This window comes from Penicillium brevicompactum, assembly GCF_028827555.1.
Source record: "Penicillium brevicompactum strain IBT 35665 chromosome Unknown utg000002l_segment0_segment0, whole genome shotgun sequence".
Taxonomy (NCBI): Eukaryota; Fungi; Ascomycota; class Eurotiomycetes; order Eurotiales; family Aspergillaceae; genus Penicillium; species Penicillium brevicompactum.
In genome coordinates, this window is record NW_026623205.1 from 1,062,899 (window position 1) to 1,082,134 (window position 19,236).

Sequence of the window (19,236 nt, forward strand, 5' to 3'; positions counted from 1 at the left end):
AAGGGAGGCCATTTATATAGTCTCCTGAGGAGGCCTGTCCGATATTGAAGACCACGCTCCTGGCCATAAAACGAAGCTACTTTCATTATCCCCTAAGGTCCAGCGGTCAAGAAAGCAAGTATTGGACGAGAAGTGCTGTTGCGGAAACTACTCTACCCTTGAACCCTTGAGATTGTGGATGCAGCGGGCCGGCGCTTATATTATCCCGTCCAGCGCTAGAAGCTTTGATTGGTCTGGCTAGGTCCCCCACCTTTTCACCTCGCTGCCTGGCATGCCCGGCGGCAACATGTTTCTATCTCTGGACCTTACTGTCGTTTCTCTTCCTACAATCGCCGAGACCCCTGCTTCACCTGTGTTGTCTCGAAGATGAAGCCCAAGGGGGTTGAAGGCGAGGCCGGCCTCCACGATTCAAGCCACAACACAGCAAGGACCATTTCCGACTCCAGCTTTTTCAGGGAGCATCGGGCGTCTACGCTCCCTACCCCGGCCGAGGTGAGAGTCATCAACGAGGAGTCAGGCAACATCCGTGGTACAAGGTTCAACCGACCTCCGCCTGTCAAGTTTCCATCGTTGGGCTTGATTGTCAAATATGGAGCCGACACAACCGTTACAGAGGCAGAGACCCAAAATATGGTATACAAGCAGTTGAAAGGCAAAGTACCAGTTCCTGAGGTGTTTGGGTGGACCGAAGACGGTGGCCAAGTATTTATCTACATGTCTTTGATAGGGGGCGAGCCCTTGGAGCAAAGATGGGGCGCTTTGAACGATGAGGAGAGAGAGGCTGTCTGTAAAGAGCTCAACGACATGGTCAAAGCTTGGAGATCGTTAGAACAGCCCGACCAAGTCCTTTACGTGGGTAAGTGATTTGAGTTCATTGCGGTAGCTAGGCAGAACTATGCTAAAGTACCCCTTAGGTGGCCTAGATAATCAACCTCTAAACGACATCTTTCTTTCCGGTCACCGGGACTTGGCCGGCCCATTCCACGGTGCAGACGCCGTCCAGAAATTTCAGAATGGCTGCGATATCGAGATTGATGGGGACGTGCCCGTGGTCTTCACACATGACGACCTTGTGCCCCCAAATATACTTTTATCGCCCGGGACGAATCCAGTAGTAGCTGCCATCATTGATTGGGGCCAGGCAGGGTGGTATCCTGCTTACTGGGAGTATTGCAAGGCGCGTCGCGTCAGGCCAAATCCGGAATATTTTGATGAAGACTTGGATGAAGAATGGAATACGAGATACCTGCCAACTATTTTGGACCCGGTCGATGATGAGACAGCATACCACCCTTGGCTGTGGTTTGTCTTGTCCAAGGGAATCTAGTTATGCGAATGAATATGCTCATTGGGACCATACAGCCGTGGGTAGATAGAAAATATACCTTGCATTTTATATATTCTGGCCCTTAGGTCATGGGCACATACGGTCAGGCCAACTGAGGTCGAAAAAAGCCCCTCGTAAATACCACACTCATTGCGAATAGCTAGATTGTATATCTATCCTCTCATCTGATTTCGGCTGCCGGAAAATGATTTCTTCTGGAAAATGACTCGAGCCTCACATTTCAGGTATATATACTAGCCCAAAGCGATTAGCGCCTGTCTTTACCCTAATCGGGGTCGCCCGGCTCCTTCCCGAGTCAGTTTTCTATACAGTAACGCCGCGGAATCCCTGCCACTGTTCACAAAATACCAATATGTGTCACGTATCAAGGATAATGATCTTGTTCCTAGAGGTTACAAGTGGTCTGGGATCAGTGCTTAAAGATCATAAGAGACATACCTGCACAGTTGAAATCCCTCGTCAAGAACAGGCTCTCTCGGTGATAAAACTGCCTTCATTTATAGGAACGGCAACGGTCATTTTTTTAGGCATTGCCAGAAGTCCCGACGTCGGGCGAGGTATTTATAAGCAAAGGACTTGCGTGATCGTGGTAGTCTTTGATTGAGTTCCCAAGTTTGGGTGGGCGTTGATGGCTAAGCTGATGGACACGAGCAAGCTTCCGAGCAGAAAAAGAAAAGTGAAGATGATGGGATGAATCTTCGGATCAAAAAATGGCTCTGTTCACCATCAATCGAAACTTGTCGGAACACCCTCAGGTTGAAGCAGTCGCACTGTATGCCTCATTTTCAATACCCTTGCGCAAATGCCTCAAAGTCCCGCTCTCACGATAAGCTGGTCTAAAAAATACAAGAAAGTACAGTCAAATTGGCCGCTGCTGGGTTGTCTAAAGCTTGAAAGTTTGTCCTTTCATGATATGTAAACCCCCAAATAAGATCATTCTTTCAAGCCTGATTCGATTGAGCAACTTGCAAGTCAGAACACCAATGTCGCATACATATTGCAATGTTTTTTGGGCAACCTTTTCCATCTCTTTTTACGTAATTATATGCTGAGAAGACGGTCCGTCTATCTATGCCTCGTAAGAATGGTAAATGCCAATGCCATGCGTATAACGCATTACAGACGCATTGAACAGTGCCCCACAAGCATACCTCCCAGGAGCCGGTGTGCCGCTTCCTGGGAGCATCAACGCTATGTCCTGGGAGCCCTGTCACTCCTAGGAGTACGCCCTCACGATGTCAGGGGTGCGGTTGCTTGGGTTTTACCACTAGGCTAACAGGCCAAAAAGGCACAATGTTTGGTCAGCGACCAAACACCCAAACTACTATATATGCTCGATCTCTGACACACGATCCCAGGAGCCTGCAATGCTATTGTCAGGGATCTACCTGAAGTATACAGGATGTTTGGAGAAATGATCTGCGGGACCCACATGGTGCATATGGGTTCCCCTGAACGCGAGGAAGCCCGTTCCTTTTGCTTCCTCGCGCTACGTCTTGTATCTAGAGTCGACTATAGCTTTCTTTAATATTGATCACTCATCTACGGATACGTGAGACCCTCACATTACGTAGCGCCAACCTTGGTAACCGACGACAACAAAGACAACCGACGACAACAAAGACAACCGACGACAACAAAGACAACCGACGACAACAAAGACAACCGACGACAACAAAGACAACCGACGACAACAAAGACAACCGACGACAACAAAGACAACCGACGACAACAAAGACAACCGACGACAACAAAGACAACCGACGACAACAAAGACAACCGACGACAACAAAGACAACCGACGACAACAAAGACAACCGACGACAACAAAGACAACCGACGACAACAAAGACAACCGACGACAACAAAGACAACCGACGACAACAAAGACAACCGACGACAACAAAGACAACCGACGACAACAAAGACACAATGACGTCCAAATCTAACGAAGCCCTTAGCGCTCGAGGGCCTGAGGATATGGAACGGAGAGGAAGAACAAGAAGAGAAACCGTGATGGCACAAGAAGCCACCGTCGTCGACGATGACGGATCTGACGACGACGATTACCAGCCTAGTAATGAAGACGACAGGACAGTACTGCCCGAAAATGCGGGCACGACCCCGATGATTGATGCGTTTGACTACGTGAGCCCGAATCACCCGCTACGTCCTGCTCGAGCGATCTGTGTTCTAGATAGAGCGCAACAATTGGCACGATTGCGACACCATTTCGAGTTCTGGTGGGACGTTATGCTCGCCATGGACAAACAAGCCAAAATGAATACAAACCAAGTGACCGATGATTTGATTCGTGAAGAAGTCATACGTTTAGGCGAAGACAACCGAGAACTGCGACGTGAAAGAGACCGTATGACGGTGCAACGAGATTTGGCAGAGAAGCGAGTCGAGGAACTGGCCTCGAAGTTGGACGGAGCTTACCGAGAGCGAGACCAGTCAATCAATACGTTGATGAATACGGCGAGACAAACGACGCCGGTTCCGGAAAGAAACACCAACAGTCGTGTTCCCCGACGCGATGTCTCCCTGGAGGCTCGGACTGAACCGATACGACGAGACGGTTCCCACTTGCTTTACTCCAGTCCGGGACGTTTCGATAATCCAAAGTTTCCTGATGCGCCTGTATTTTCAGGAGATCGCGGCGCGTTTGATAGCTGGAGAGACAAGGTGTATGACAAGCTGAGTAACAGCGCCGCTCAGTACCCAAATGAAGAGCAACGAATTGCCTATATTCGCAGCCGCACTGACGGTATCGCCTATCAACAAATCCGAGCCCAATGTCGACCCGACCATCCGCGCAGCTTTCGGTCTGCTGAAGATGCATTGGAAGCTCTAGAAAAGATTTACGGCGATAAGAACAAGAGAAAACGGGCCATCAACGAACTGCGCACCCTGCGTATGGGAAGAAGGACCTTTGATGACTTCTATGCCGACTTCGCCCGCTGCGCTGCGGAAGTTGGATATGCTGAAGATGCTATGATACCACTACTCGAAAACGCGATCTCAAACGAGTTGGCCCGACAAGTCATCGGGTTGCAGAAACCCGCAGACTTTTACGACCTGGTAGATTTCTATCGAGATGTTGATCACGAGATGCGTGATTACGAAAGAAGGTTGCCAAGCCGTGTCATTGGCACCGGCCGAACCAATCAGCAATACGAAAAATCACGTCCAAGACAGACACCCTTCGCCACACGATCTGAAGGCTATGTTCCGCGCCCGGTAGATCGCGCCTTGCTTGCTCAGCATGGCCGATGCTACAAGTGCGGTGAGCATGGACACCGAATCCACGAGTGCACAAACCCGCAGATGAAGGAGATGCCACGCCTTGGTCGCGGAACAGCGAAGGTAAACCATGCGACGATGGAATCCGACATCGACGATGAAAGCACCGTCGTTGAGGGAAAAGAGATGTCCTAGACCGAAGTCGCGATTTAGGACGGACGAAGTACGAAGTACGATCAATAAGAATCTCCGCTTGCTCTGTGCGGCAGCAGAGGGTGAACCTCGATGGTAACCACCTCATCCTGCCATGCACTCTGCACAAGGACGGAAAGGGTGTGCAGATAGATGCTCTTGTCGATAGCGGAGCAAATGGAATGGCTTTTATTGATCAAACCTTTGCGCAAAAACACGATTTGAAACTGGAACTGTTACGTCACCCGCGACGGCTCGAGGTCGTTGACGGAAGACAATCGGTCGCGGGGCGGATCACCCATATGACACGGATACCCATGAACATACAGGGGCACAGAGAGGCTCTGCCCTGTTTTGTGACCAAGTTGAGCCAGCAACCGATTGTGCTCGGAATCCCTTGGCTGAAGCTCCACGATGTGACAATCTCATGGAAAAAGAACACGTTGACATTCGATTCTGCTCACTGTCACGAACACTGTGGAGTGAAGAAGAGGATTGTGATCTGTGGAATCACGAAAGAAGATCCAATGAAGAAACCGACGAAAGATACCGAAAAGAATACGCTCGACATTCGCATGATTGGAGCGTCCCCCTTTCTCTACCTAACAGACAAAGCAAGAAAGAAATCCGAAGAATTCACCATTTTCGCTGCCTCGATGGCAGATATCGAGAAAGCACTGGCGCCTAAGACCAAAATTGAACCCAAAGAAAAACTACCGCCGGAATACCATGAGTTTCTCGACGTGTTTTCGCAGACAGAAGCCGACAAGCTCCCACCGCACCGCGCCTACGACCACAAAATACGGCTAAAGGAAGGCACCGAGCCGCCATTCGGCCCGCTGTACGACATGTCCCGAGACGAGCTCCTCGTCTTACGAGAATACCTGGAGGAAAACTTAGGGAAAGGATTTATTCGAGCATCGCGATCACCCGCCGCCTCTCCAGTTCTGTTTGTTCGAAAACCGGGAGGCGGATTACGATTCTGTGTGGACTACCGAGCTCTCAATGCGCTCACGGTGAAGAACCGATACCCAATCCCATTGATCCGAGAGACCCTGGATCGGCTCTGCAAAGCTCAGTACTACACCAAATTAGATATCATAGCGGCGTTCAATCGTCTTCGCATCGCCAAGGGAGACGAATGGAAGACCGCGTTCCGGACGAGATATGGATTGTTCGAATATCTTGTGATGCCGTTCGGGCTAACGAATGGCCCTGCTTCCTTCCAGCACTATGTGAACGATGCCTTGCGAGAGTACCTCGACATTTTTTGCACAGCATATTTGGATGACATCTTGATTTACAGCAATTCATTGAGCGAACACAAGAGACACGTGAGACAAATATTGCAACGCCTGAAAGAGTATGGGTTACAGGCCGATATTGCAAAGTGCGAATTCCACGTACAGGAAGTGAAATATTTGGGCCTCATCGTGAGCACGGACGGCATCCAGATGGACCCAGTGAAGGTCTCCGCCGTCAAAGAGTGGCCGACCCCACAAAATGTCAAGGACATCCAAAGTTTTCTCGGATTTGCGAATTTCTACCGAAGGTTCATCAAAAGATTTGCCACAAAAGCCAACCCTCTCACCAGATTGACCAAGAAAGATACCCCATTCACATGGGATGACAAATGCCAGACTGCATTCGAAGAACTCAAGGAAGCGTTCACCTCAGCACCAATTCTACGACATTTTGACCCAGACAAGCCTAGCACTATCGAGTGCGACTCATCAGATTACGTCAATGCAGGCTGCTTGTCACAGCCTGATCCAGATGGGACCCTGCACCCAGTCGCATTCTTTTCCCGCAAGCTGTCACCGGCGGAATGCAACTATGATATCTACGACAAAGAACTAATGGCCGTGGTGCAGTCTTTTGAAGAATGGCGAGCCGAGCTAGAAGGTGCAGCAACTCCTGTACAGGTGATCAGCGACCACAAGAACCTCCAACATTTCATGACAACCAAGCGCCTCAGTCGGCGACAAGCGCGATGGAGCGAGTTTCTTTCACGGTTCGAGTTCAAACTCATTTATCGTCCAGGAACACAGGGTGGGAAACCAGATGCTTTGACAAGACGATCATCAGATATGCCACAGACGGATGACGACGAGAGACTACGACATCAGGACCAGACAGTGATCAAGCCGCAGAACATCTCACCCGGAATGCACCCGCTTGCCTTGAAGCAGAACACGTTACACGAAAACCACGATGATACGCAGCAACCCCTCGATGATTTGATCACCGCTGCTTATAAAAAAGATCCAATACCTGCAAAGATACGAGAGATTATGGACAAGCACGACCGCCAGCTCCCGACGGAGCTGGCTCGACTCAAGATCCCCATCAACGAGATGGTAGAAAGAGATGGAAGACTGTTTGTGAAAGATCGAATGTTTGTGCCGGACGATGATGAACTACGCCTCCGTCTTCTACGATCATGCCACGACAATGCCGCCGCGGGGCATCCAGGAAGAGCCAAAACCCACGAACTACTTTCACGAAATTACTACTGGCCCAAGATGGGCCAAGCCGTTAAACGATATGTACGCAATTGCCACACCTGCTCGCGATCCAAAGCGTCACGGCTGCCATACCAGGGGCTTTTGCAACCTCTGGGTACGCCGAATGGCAGGTGGGAAGACATAGCAGTCGACTTCATTGTCGAGCTACCAAGAAGTAAAAACGAAACGACAGGCCAGTTCTGCAAGAACATCATGGTCGTGACCGACCGACTTTCGAAACAACGACACTTCATTGCATGTGGATCTACGAATGCAAAGCACACGGCACAGTTGTTCTTGCACCATGTATGGAAGCACCACGGACTACCAACGACGATTGTATCAGATAGAGGGACACAGTTCACCTCCCGCCTTTGGCAGCGGCTTTGCCAGCGATTAGGAATCTCGACTAGGCTCTCGACAGCCTACCACCCAGAATCAGACGGTCAATCGGAAAACTCCAATCAGGGGCTAGAGCAGTACCTCCGGGCTTACGTCAACTATTCGCAGGACGATTGGGTCAACTGGTTACCTCTTGCAGAATTTGCGATCAATAATCATCAGTCAGCGACAACAGGAGTGACACCTTTCTACGCCGTATACGGACAACATCCCCGAATGGGACATGAGCCGCCCCAAGGAACACGAAAACTACCCGCGAAGCAACAGATAGATATCAGCACCGCGGACGCCTTCGCCAACGAAATGGCAAGATTGACAGAAATACTACGTTTGGAGATGACCATGGCCCAAGCGCAACACGCCGAGTACGCAAATGAGAACCGAATGCCAGCACCACACTATCGTGAGGGAGACGAAGTGTGGCTCGAGACAAAGAATTTGAGTATAGAAAGACCAGCCAGGAAACTCTCGGAGAAGTTCATTGGACCGTTTCGAATTGCAGAAGTCATGGGCCCAGTCACGTACCGTTTGGAGCTTCCCCCAGCGATGAGAATTCACGACGTGTTCCACACGAGCTTGCTCCGCCCAGCAGCTTCGGATCCCCTCCCTAGCCAGAACGAATCTACTCAACCCCGAATCAGATTGAATAAAGATAACACCGAGAGAAGAGAGTGGATGATTGAAAAGATACTGGATTCACGCATCACCAAGAATCGACATGGAAAGAGAAGACTGGAGTACTACGTGAGATGGAAAGGCTACTCTCCTTCGTGGCGACCCCAACAGGACCTGGTCCCAGGGAGTGGCGAACTTTTGTACGAGTTCCACAACCAGAACCCAGATCGACCTTCGCCTACTGAGCTATGGCGTCGCAGGAGCTCCTAGTTGTTTAGGAGGGGGGTAATGTCAGGGATCTACCTGAAGTATACAGGATGTTTGGAGAAATGATCTGCGGGACCCACATGGTGCATATGGGTTCCCCTGAACGCGAGGAAGCCCGTTCCTTTTGCTTCCTCGCGCTACGTCTTGTATCTAGAGTCGACTATAGCTTTCTTTAATATTGATCACTCATCTACGGATACGTGAGACCCTCACAGCTATACCGAGTGGACGATCTCATTTCGGTGATGACCCTAGCAGTGCATGAACATTTTTAGAGACGTGATTTGAAAAGGCATTTTACTCGAGTACACGAGAAATTATGATCGTCATTCGTTTTGACACAAGTACTAGCAGCCTAATTTGGACTAGCGGTTTTCTGAATGCTGTTCAGCGTCTCGCTAGCTCTTGGCTAAAATCCTAATTTAGCAAAATACGTTGTCGCCCGAGTAACTTTCCCATATACCAGGTTAGAGGGAGTCTCTCTGCTTTAGCCCTTTCCCACCTTTCAGATTTCTGCGTAAGTCATCTTGGATCATCTTGTCCCTGTAGAGTTAGTTCCCCCGCACGACCCACGCGCATTCGGAAGCGTAAACTCAGTCCCCATCTACGTATGTGTACGTGAGACTCTCACACGCCCAAAGGAACACCAGTCAGTCCTCAAGTACGCCGACTCTGACTCTCTACCTTGGACCCCAAGAAGATTGACGATTCGAAGATCAACGCCTCTAGCATCTATACTGTCGGCTTCTGGGAACTAAACGTCCTCCAAACACTGTACCCACCACCCCTGAGAGCGAGCCAGATCATTCCTGGCCTCTCTTACCTTTGATTCTGGAGATAGACTGGTGATCCTGGGAATAGACTGGTGATCCCGAAGACAGAATAGGTGTTCCTGGGGGTAGACTGGTGCTCCCGGGGATAGACTGGTGCTCCCGGGGATAGACTGGTGCTCCCGGGGATAGACTGGTGCTCCTGGGGATAGAGTGGTGATCCTAGGGGTAGACTGTCTCGCGCCCACGAACCGCCGCAACAGGTCCTAGAGGTCATGAGCATGACCCTAGGAGCGATGCTAGCTGAGTTCAACGCATTTGAGCGCCGCGGCGTAGAAGAAGTGAGAGGCCGCTCATTTCCGATAGCTTTCGATGCCGATTCAACGTGTTTCACCACTTGCAGTAGTAGAGCGAGGAAATGGATACTCTTCATAAAGTGTTATTGCGGACATGGGGTGGGTTGGTTGATTCTGAACGTGTGCTGACCATTGCACAGGACGAACTCGATCAACGTTGAGTAAACAGAAACTCAGTAGTTGGAGGCGGTTATTTTTCACGGTCCTTATTCTTTATGTGTAATTAAAGGAAGCTCTTGGTGAGTATTTAAATCGTTCGAAGAAATCTTATGTCGCATTTTGTCTACAGTAATAAATCTAGTTGATAACGCAAAAAAGAGAGGATGGTGTTTTTCTTACATGTTATTGGTTTATTTGGCTCCACTTGTTTTGATGTCTGTGCATCCCAACCCCCAAGATCGCATTTCCTTAATTCCCTGACAAACAATATTCAGCCATTCGGCGGACAACTGACCATCATGGACTAGCTGGGGAATGGTGAGAACATGATGGCAAAATGTTTAAGAGCAGATCTACGGTTGGTGATTAAACGATGAGTTGGCTCAGAAATCCGATTATGGAAGTTTTATCAAATCTTTACCTCACGAATTTGAGCTATATTAATTGTGGAATTAATTAACACAAAAAGTTTTATTTTTTCGCACCTGCAGCTGACCGATTCTTCCAATGTTGAAAAATCGGTTAGGTATGACTATACCTCAGCTTGTTGCGTTACTATGATATCGTTGACCGGCTCCTTAACCTTTGGAGAAGAAACCAACCGCTTTTCGGTGCGACAGGCATCAATATGGCCGTGGCAATAAACTCACCAGGGACAGTTTCAGGTCCTTGAGGGCCATGTATCTGAAGACCATTGTTTCTGGAGAGCGACACAGGTTTTCAACGCCTTAACACAGTACATAGTCACTGAAGCTTTTCAGGATCCCTGAGATCTACTTAATATATATCTGCAGCTATCTAGTTCCCTGCTCTCCTCGGCCATTCCCAATAGTGACACTTTGAGGCATCTCTGAACATGCCTCCCATGCGTCCCACCCAGTCCAATCCATCCTACTCTGTCAAAAAGTCCCTTCGCCAAAAACAAGGCCGTCGCAAATCAAGCCTAATGAAAAAAGCGTCCGAATATAGCAAGATGTGCGATGCAGATGTGTGTGTGGGCATACGCCTTCGGGAAACCGGCCAAGTATATATCTTATCAGCGGATGCCTCGGGATTTTGGGCTTTTCTTGGCTCGCAGTTAGTATGTCTCCAATCATGCCTCTAAAGAAAAGACGACTGACCTATCAAGAGCTCCTACTATCCAGCCCCAAAGCTAGTGACAGACCAGGATCTGGAGCAGTTCGATAAAGATACACCAGAACAACATACATGAAGTTGTACGACCAAAGCGGAATTTTCAACAGACCAGACCTTCGCAACTATTGATTTGTTTGCCGTAGGTCTACGACTTGAAGCAGCCATTACATAAGCCAATAGATTAGAATTGACTGAGGCCCTGAGAGTAGAGCAGGAGGACTTGCGGTTCCAAAGAGTATTCTCCATACTCAAGAGTTCGCGGTAGATTCTTAATTCATTCACGATATAAGGGGAAATTAGATAGCCCATATCGTCAGCTTATCTTTTTTAAAAGGCGACCTATAAAGTTATGAAAAGGCCTGTACATTGATTAACGAGACGCTTCCGTGCAGGTCGGAGACGGCTTCTATTGGTTATTATGGAGAACTATCCGAGGTACGAGTGTGGAAAAATGGGTGAGCTGCGGCCTGGAAAATATGGCATAAACTTGGCACGAGGTTTGCCTAGGACCTGGGTGAAATAAATTTTTGCTGTAGACTTGGGGGGTGCCTAGGTATTAGGAAAAAGCGCCTGATGTGGAGTGGAGACTCAAGTATCCAATAATATCCATTGAACACCCCAGTTGTTTAATGACCGCAAGCTTGCTTGTTGTTGACCCTAATCCTTCACCACTATAATATCGTACTACTTATCGACGATCTTACAGACTATGTGTCTATTCTCGTTTACAGCTAAATTCAAAATTGGCTTCCACATTTTACACAGAGAAACTCTCCCAAACCCTAACGCCAAGCCGATGGTGAAACCGCTTAAGCTCAATCCGGTTAGACTGCAAATCAATACTATACACCAGAATGGAAATGTAAAGTACATTACCAGAGCATTACACCGAAGTATTGAGCTATACGTCATTCGCAGCTCAGATGTCACCTGATAAGGAGGCTAAGCTCGTGATCTTTCATGTAACGCCAAGTGCCCCCGCATTCATTCGAAGGGCCCCCTACTTAGACCTCACCCTTTCGTTCACTTTGACCATGACATCCACAATATCGTTCGGTGACTCCAATCCTGGATTACAAGTGGGAATCAATCATGGCCTGATCACTGCTCATTTCCCACCTCCTATAGGTAAGTATGAAAGTCTTGAATTAGGGTAGATCGTATTGACCAAAATGTGGACCCTTTGGACAAGTTGCCAGTTGCACATGGGGTTGAGCTTGACTCATACGCGGACCAGCATGAAGAAGAATGCCTTCCGGGCACCAGAACCGAGCTTCTACACGAAATTGCTGAGTGGGCCGAGTCACCGCAAGGCAAATGCATTTTTTGGTTAAATGGGATGGCTGGGACAGGGAAATCAACAATCTCCCGCACAGTAGCAAGATACTTTAAGCAGCGCAAGCTCCTAGGCGCAAGCTTTTTTTTTCAGGAGCGGTGAAGGAGATCGGGGGAATGCTACAAGGCTTTTTCTGACAATTGCCAGGCAGTTGGTGCACCGATTTCCTGAGCTACTATTTGGTGTCCGAAAAGCAATCCATAACGACCCTGGCATCGTAACGAAATCGCTAAAAGAGCAGTTTGATAAACTGCTTCTTCAACCGCTGCTGGACCTCCAGCTATCTAACCAGCAATTTTCAACCACAGTAATAGTGGTTGACGCGTTGGACGAATGTGAACACGATAATGATATACGAGTGATACTCCAGTCGCTACCGCGGCTACAGGAATCCAACTTTTTGAAGATTCGGATCTTCTTAACCAGCAGGCCTGAGTTGCCTATCCGCCTAGGATTCTTGAATATTTTGGATCATGACTACCAGGATCTGGTTCTTCATGAGATACCCGAGGAAGTTACCGCGCGTGATATATTCTTATTTCTGAACTACCGACTTTCGAAGATTGGGAAAGAACGATCACTCCCTCTTGATTGGCCTGGAGGTCCAGATACTCTAGCCCTTATGAGATTGTCCACTCCATCATTCATTTTCGCCGCTACTATCTGCCGTGTCTTCGAGGATCCTCAGTGGGATCCTTTGGATAGTCTCACCGAAATCCTGAACAATCGGAATGAAAAATCTCAGCTTGATGGAACTTATCTCCCCGTGCTCAATCGACTACTTCAACAACAACGCGAGAAACAAAAAGAGCAGCTTATTCAAGAGTTCCGAGAAGTAGTTGGTACAATTGTAATACTTAAGTACCCACTCTCGATTGTTTCTCTCTCAAAACTCACTGGTCTCTCTGAGAGACGGATTGAATTAAGGCTGGACTCATTGCACTCGGTGATTCTTATTCCTGAGAATAAGACAATGGCAGTGCGGCCTTTCCATCTTTCATTTGGAGACTTCCTTCTTGATCCGGAAACACGCAAGAAAACTCCACTGTGGGTGGATGAGAGAGAAACACATCAAAGATTAACCACGCAATGCCTTTCTGTGTGTCAACTGTTGCGACGAAATATATGTGGACTGCTAAGTGATGGAACTCAGCGCGTGGATATTGATATCCAGACCATCAACCATTGTCTTCCCGCACAGCTACAATACTCCTGTCGCTTTTGGGCACAGCATTTGATACAAAGCAAAGATCCAAACTCAGCTTTACAAGATGCTTTTTTGTTTCTGCGGAAGCATTTCCTGCACTGGATGGAAGCAATGAGCATTCTCGGTGTTGCGTCTGAAGTGATAGGGGTTATTAATATGTTGCAGTCGGTCATAGATGTAAGTCTTTACAAAATCTTATAAGAACTCACGCTGACGGACATAGGGGGTCAAAAATCATGAACTATTTGGATTCTTGCATGATGCAAAGCAATTCTTCTTTAAGAATAGACAGATCGCTGATGACGCGCCCCTCCAGCTTTATTGTTCAGGACTTATATTTTCACCGGGATCGATGATAATCCGAAATTTGTTCAAAGATGAGCTCCCTAAATCGATAAGAACACTGCCAAACATCGCAGAATGTTGGGGCCCCGGAATGCAGGCTCTCGAGGACCGTATAGATCCGGTGCGGTCGGTGGCATTTTCACCCGACAGCGGACTACTGGTTTCCGGCTCCAGTGATAACACAGTGAAGCTCTGGAATCCTGCCACCGGTGCCCTGCAGCGGACCTTGGAGGGTCATTTCGGAATGGTATGGTCGGTGGCATTCTCGCACGATGGTCAGCTTATGGCGTCGGGCTCTAATGATACCACAGTGAAACTCTGGAATCCCGCGACTGGCACGTTGCAGCAAACTCTGGATGGCCATTCAGGCTCGGTGCTATCGGTGGCATTTTCGCATGATGGGCAGCTACTGGCGTCCAGCTCCAATGACACCACAGTAAATCTCTGGAATTCCGCGACTGGCACATTGCAGCAAACTCTGGATGGCCATTCAGGCTCGGTGCTATCGGTGGCATTTTCGCATGATGGGCAGCTACTGGCGTCCGGCTCCAGTGATAACACAGTGAATCTCTGGAATATTGCCACGGGTGCCCTGCAGCAGACTCTCAAAGGCCATTTTGGCTCGGTGCGTTCGGTGGCATTCTCGCATGACGGGTGGTTATTGGCGTCCAGCTCCAGTGATAACACAGTGAATCTCTGGAATATCGTCACGTGTGTCCTGCAGCAGACCCTCAAGGGCCATTCTGACCGACCGATCACCAACCTGGAATTTTCGGAACATGGTACATATCTGAATACCAATCTGGGATCTCTCAAAATTCAGTCCTGGTGTGGTAATGATACCCCTGATTTAGCTAGTCCCGATGCCAACATGCTTCTACTTAAGGGTGAGTGGGTGATGTTTCTTGGCCAAAAAGTACTCTGGCTTCCTCCAGAGTATCGGCCCCGCGTATCGGCAGTCAAAGACGGTATTCTTGCCTTGGGTCTCGCATCTGGACGAGTTTTATTCATAAGGTTTTGTGCATGATAAGCTGTGTCTAAACTTCACATTCCATCTAGACACGATCATTTTAGCTTCACTACATTTATTGTGCTTCGGGTTGGCATGACTATATTTGACTGTATAATTAAGAGTATCTACAACTCATTCCCACCAGTGATCATTTGATTGATATCCCTTCACTTTATATGTTTAATGTAGATGTAGTGTATTGATGTTTTGAAAGAACCGTACATCGTAATTTTGGCGTAATAATTTCTGCCCCCATACTATCCGCATCAGGCCTAGCTTGTCGTAGGACAGGGTTCCAAAACCAATCTCCTTGGGTAAAGCATGGAAGCCAATTTCGAATGTAGCTGTACCACTGATTGTCGTGAAGAGCATCGTTGATATTGATTGTGCTTTCGGTCAACTTCTAAATGACCGTTGCTTTTCATTAACATCATGTCTCTTCAAACAGTGTCTTTGCTTTGCCCGCCTTCACATTTGCCATCCAAAATTGATGACCCATATCAGATCCCGCTTTCGCAAGACCCTCACCTTCCTGAGATCATATTTTATAGCATAGTTCCTAGGAATGCTCTTGGTCGCTCCTAGGGATCAGACTCATAGTTCCTAGGGGACCTACAGCTCCCAGGAGTGTAGAATATTGCTTCGGGAACGAGCATTGGATTCCCCGGGCTTTGGAGTTTAGCAAGATCATTGCCGGTGGATCAGTGGGGTCACCCACACTTTTTCATCTGGGAGAACAAATCCCGGGATTACGAGGGCTACCAAGAATTAGCAAATGATTCCCAGAGTTGGGGTATTAGGAATCTAGGAACACAAATTCAATTACTAGGAGTGACTAGAGCTAGTTTTATGTGACGGATCGTGGGTGTTAGGGTTTAACCACTACGCCAGCTGGCCAAAAGGCACAATGTTTGGTCAGCGACCAAAAACCCAAACTACTGTACTATATATGCTCATTCTCTGACAGTTTAGTTCATGTCTTTCCAGGAACTTAAAGAAAAGGGGACTTACTGGAGAGTAGGGGCACACTGGAGAGTAGGGGCACACTGGAGAGTAGGGACACACTGGAGAGTAGGGACTTACTGGAGAGTAGGGACTTACTAGAGAGTAGGGACTTACTGGAGAGTAGGGACTTACTGGAGAGTAGGGACTTACTGGAGAGTAGGGACTTACTGGAGAGTAGGGACTTACTGGAGAGTAGGGACTTACTGGAGAGTAGGGACTTACTGGAGAGTAGGGACTTACTTGAAAGTAGGGACTTACTAGAGAGTAGGGACTTACTGGAGAGTAGGGACTTACCGGACGGTACTGAATTATCACTCCGGGCGTTGGTATGATTGGATTCTCTGGTACTCCTTTCTCCACCTTGGAGAACTAAGACCCCGGGGTGGGGCCATGAACGCGAGACTAAAATGTGTGTCGCGCTCTTCCCTTTAATCCTTTCCAGTGTATTCACATGCCCTTTTTAAGGAGACAATGAGAGTTTTCTTGATCACCGAATGGCAGCCCCGCTTTTTAAAGATGAAGTACTACTAGGGATGCTCAAAAGACGTGTTTCAACATTCTGAATCTTTCCAAAAAGGCTAGGTTTACACTATTCCAGCGAGTAAGAGAGGCAGAAACGGATGCAATGTATGATTGAGTTATCTGGTCTGGTATCCGTTGCTTCACTTCAGAGTACTTAGCTGCACAACCTGAGGCCAGCCAAATATTACCGTGCAGCGACACCTGATACTGTAATTGATTAGTGGCTAGCAAGAAATGTCTCGTCGTCTACGTGCTACCTCGATCTGATTGGTCCAGGACGCTGACTCAGTATGCTAGAGCAAGGCCACGAGATTCTGATTACTTTCGTGGTCTCCTTCTCCCACTGAAACGCTTAGCCCCGCTACTGCGTCATTCGCTAGCGGGAAAAAGGGGTATCCAGGGTAGAGGCTGAGATTGATATTGGTGTGAGAGGCTCGCCCGTATACTGTCTTATCAAACTGGAGGGTTCCAGAGCCCCCTTAGGGACATTTACCATAAAATCGAGGCTAGATGGGCTTTACGATGGATTCAACCAACAAGCTGGACATGGCGCTTCTTGCACTGTATTGGGTATTGGAAGGAGGGGGGTCCATAGATGTAGGAAAAGTGTTATCTGGCCTGCGTTGTCCCCAGGCCGACAAAGACACAAATCCACTACCTTAAGGCTAGTCATGTAATAGATCCGTGGATCTGCGTCCAGGCGGGCTGTAGGTCTGGAGATGTGGGCCCGTGGTTGGGAAGCTGTGGTGGGAAGACTTTGGCTTGAGGCCCTGTGAGATAGCACAGGTTATTCGAGGCCACAGATTGAAGGCTGTGGACGTGGATCCACTTTAGACGTACGTCCACGGCTCCTAATCTTGGTGGGCTTTATAACTGTCAACTAGCGGCTACCCTGACTATGTGACCACGAGGGTCCTCGGTCTTTTGACTACGGTCTATATGGGTCACAGGTATGCTGATCTAGATCTCAGGTGCATCATTTATCGCCTACTGACGGCGTTCAATCGGCCGATCATGATAAATACCGGCTTCAATTACTTGTGCGATCGAATTCATAACGCCTTCTATATAGTTTCCCAGCATGATGAGAAGAGATTTGCGGCAGAGGATCGAGTTGTAAAGGAGAAGGAAGTCCTACGCATGGCATCTCGATATTAGACCAGATAGGGGTTGAACGATCATGAGATAATCCTTTCAGATATTGAACAGACCTGTGTAGCTTGGAATAAGAGCGTACTGCTGATAAGATATATGACACCCTGGGAAAAATCTAATAGGAGTGATACTGGGATGAAGAACTGTTTTTGTGTTTATGTTAGAGCTATGAAGTGTATAATGGAAGTGGCAACATGAAAGAACGTTGACAAAAGATAAGTTTTAGGTAGCTCATTTCAAGAGTAAGGGTGGCTTGGAAGGCTGAAAATAAGATACGTCTTTCAAGAAGGCTTAGCTTACAGGAGAATCCTCTTGAGAGGAAATCAGTCACAGTAGGGCCTCCTGAAGAGCACAGGCGACACAGAAAGCGCCACGTCATATGAACTGGCTCTTCGTACCACTTCTCTTCTAGTACAATAATCCTAGGCCTTATTAAGTTTTGAGGATAGTCCGAAGGCGACTTGAACGCGGGCGTTAATGGTGAATAAAGACGTTTGTCTTCCTACGATTTCATCATTGCGGTCAGATCGGTCTTCTTCCACTTTGAATTGACAATGTATTTGTCTGACTTTCGGATTTTCTACAGACGCGCTCGAAATCATTTTCACCAATTTGTTCTCTTGATCGATTCTCGGCCTCTTTTTTCATAGAAGCTAGGCCCAATATAGCTAGTGGATATTGATTACCTTATTCTTATTCAGCAGTCGATGATGGGCTAGGCCAGATGGACATCGAAATGGGTCTCGCCAAGATTTAAGAAAGAATCAAAGAGATCAAAATGGTAAAACTGAAGTCGAGCGGACCTGTATGGATTTGAAGTCCGAAACAAACGGTAAGTCTATTTTGACGATCTTGCGAGCCAACTTCCCCATTTTTTTATGATATCTGCGCACCAGAATTCCGGAGCGTGGGATAACTATTTGATCGCAAAGGGCTGCAGTGTCAAAATCAGTACTACTCTATTTATGGACATTCGGCCCCATCACGTCTATAAATAGCGACATGATGGTTTCCATTTTTTACTAGGTTTTGATCACTGGACCGCCGAAATGTGTAATATTCCATGAATAACAATCAACAGTTGTTGCATCGTTTGATGTCTGAATCCACACCATGGTTCATTTTTGGTCGCATTTTCAACAAATTTTCTAGTTTAGTCTTAAAACCACCGTGGTTCTAGAACTGCTAGATTAAGAAGTCTGGGAACCACTTGTTTTGAAACCACCCGTAAATAGGAATTAAAGCCAGCGTGGTTTCAAAACCACTTCATTCGGTAGTTTTATAACCACTGTAGTTTTAAAACCATTAGCTTATATTTTAAGGAGCTATTAAGACACGCGGGAGAATATATTTCAAAGGCGGCCTGATACGTGAGTGTTCAACAGAGATGCCACCAAAACGCTCAGAGGGATATCCACACAATCAAAACTGCACTGAATCCGTCATTAAGGCACGCGCTTGGTCTCTTGGAACTTATAACTTATTTTCGCCGTTTCTTGATCTCATCATATTTGTTGATCCAATCCAAGGAGCAAATTCCTGTCTGACAGCGGGTGAAAAAATTTTGAACATATTATCTAAAAAAGACTAGCGCACCTGGTTAAAGCCTACATTTTGAACTTATCAGGGCGTTTGCGACTCTGTCTAGATTGAAT

The 19,236-nt window shown here is 47.7% G+C and overlaps 3 protein-coding genes across 3 annotated transcripts; all 3 read left to right on the plus strand.

Moving 5' to 3' along the window:
• Nucleotides 1–366: 366 nt before the first annotated feature.
• On the plus strand, nt 367–1,327 carry N7506_003201 (aminoglycoside phosphotransferase family protein; the record flags this gene model as incomplete). The annotated part of the gene is made up of 2 exons (XM_056952496.1): nt 367–856; nt 915–1,327. The coding sequence occupies 2 exons, from the start codon at nt 367–369 to the stop codon at nt 1,325–1,327; spliced, it is 903 nt and encodes a 300-aa protein (XP_056814188.1).
• Nucleotides 1,328–2,780: 1,453 nt separating this feature from the next.
• Nucleotides 2,781–4,789, plus strand: N7506_003202 (zinc finger CCHC domain-containing protein; the record flags this gene model as incomplete). Its single annotated transcript, XM_056952497.1, has 2 exons — nt 2,781–2,846; nt 2,906–4,789. The coding sequence occupies 2 exons, from the start codon at nt 2,781–2,783 to the stop codon at nt 4,787–4,789; spliced, it is 1,950 nt and encodes a 649-aa protein (XP_056814189.1).
• A 7,244-nt stretch (nt 4,790–12,033) lies between these two features.
• Nucleotides 12,034–14,914, plus strand: N7506_003203 (WD40 repeat domain-containing protein; the record flags this gene model as incomplete). Its single annotated transcript, XM_056952498.1, has 4 exons — nt 12,034–12,127; nt 12,157–12,433; nt 12,483–13,719; nt 13,766–14,914. The coding sequence occupies 4 exons, from the start codon at nt 12,034–12,036 to the stop codon at nt 14,912–14,914; spliced, it is 2,757 nt and encodes a 918-aa protein (XP_056814190.1).
• Nucleotides 14,915–19,236: the final 4,322 nt, after the last annotated feature.